The following is a 1,076-nucleotide window of genomic DNA, read 5'->3' as shown; positions in this document are numbered from 1 at the left end:
CCCCGCCATCTCTGACCTGCCCCCCATCTCCTCCCAGCCCGGCTGAACCTGAACGAGGTCGGCAACCAGTGGCGCTTGAACCAGCTCAACAATGCCGCCACCACCCTGGTCTTCATCACCGTGGTGGTCAACATCTTCATCACCGCCTTCGGGGCCCACAAGACGGGCTTCCAGGCCGCCAGGGCGTCGCGGGCCCCCGCCTGAGGGGGGCGGGTCGGCCGGCGGGGTCCCCCCCCCGCAGGTGCAGGGCCCGCCCCTCCCCGCCGTCCACACACGTCCTTCCATAAAGCTCCGTGCACGTCCCCCTCGAGCTGCCTGTCTGTCCGTCCGTCTGTCTGGCCTGGCGGTTCGTGGGGGAATCGCACTGCCCAGGAGCGGCGGGGCCTCGGGGGCCGGGTCTGGGGGCCCGGGGGAGGGACCCGCCCCGCCCCCCGGACGGACGGCAGGAAGACGCAGACGCGGGTTTTTAAGAAGATGCTGTATTGGCCCCGCCCCCTCCTCCCTCCCCCTCCTCCCCGCCCCTCCCCCCTTAAGGCAGCCGGTGAGGTAACAGACGTGGACACGGGGCGCAGGCGGGGCCCCGGGCCACAAAGGGCAGGGGAGGCGGGCACAGGGCCGCACCGGTCCTTCCGGAAGGTTCCACCCACGCGCAGGGCCTGTGCGGGGCGCCGCCTGCCCGCCCCTCCCCGCACCCCGTGTGTAATGCACCGTTGGTGAACTCAGCAGCAGTAGATCCCGGCCTCGGGGCTCGTGGGATTAGTGCAAGATAAACCCGCAAGGCTCTTCCCCGCCCCCCAGAGTCGGAGTCACGGGACGGCCGGGGGCTCCCGCTCCGCTTCTTCCTGCGGCGAGGGCGCCGGCATCACTGGGCAGGCGCTCAGCACGCGGGCCACGCCCCAACAGGGTCGTCCTAGGCCACGCCCCACAACGGGCCAGTCCTTTCCGGAGCCATGCCCCGCCCCCGCGAGGCCCCGCCCCCGCGAGGCCCCGCCCCCGCGAGGCCCCGCCCCCAGGACCCCGCATCTGGCCCAGCTCCCGTCTGTCTCCTGGCCGCATTTCTGGCGGTGTCTCCACGG

General features: G+C 72.6%; 2 protein-coding genes across 2 annotated transcripts in view; one reads left to right on the top strand and one right to left on the bottom strand.

The window, feature by feature from the left end:
- The window catches only part of Ninj2 (ninjurin 2), a 2,405-nt gene extending 2,201 nt beyond the window's left edge, over positions 1 to 204 (top strand). Inside the window, exon 2 of the mRNA XM_013023615.1 lies at positions 38 to 204. Within this exon, the coding sequence (XP_012879069.1) occupies positions 38 to 204 (167 nt within the window). The remainder of the gene's footprint in view (positions 1 to 37) is intronic.
- Positions 205 to 806: 602 nt separating this feature from the next.
- The window catches only part of B4galnt3 (beta-1,4-N-acetyl-galactosaminyl transferase 3), a 17,359-nt gene continuing 17,089 nt past the window's right edge, over positions 807 to 1,076 (bottom strand). The window contains exon 12 of the mRNA XM_013023614.1: positions 807 to 945. Coding sequence (XP_012879068.1) covers positions 807 to 945 — 139 coding nt within the window. The remainder of the gene's footprint in view (positions 946 to 1,076) is intronic.

Source organism: Dipodomys ordii, unplaced genomic scaffold, assembly GCF_000151885.1.
Source record: "Dipodomys ordii isolate 6190 unplaced genomic scaffold, Dord_2.0 Scaffold69, whole genome shotgun sequence".
Classification (NCBI taxonomy): domain Eukaryota; kingdom Metazoa; phylum Chordata; class Mammalia; order Rodentia; family Heteromyidae; genus Dipodomys; species Dipodomys ordii.
This window is presented reverse-complemented; position numbering and strand designations above follow the sequence as displayed.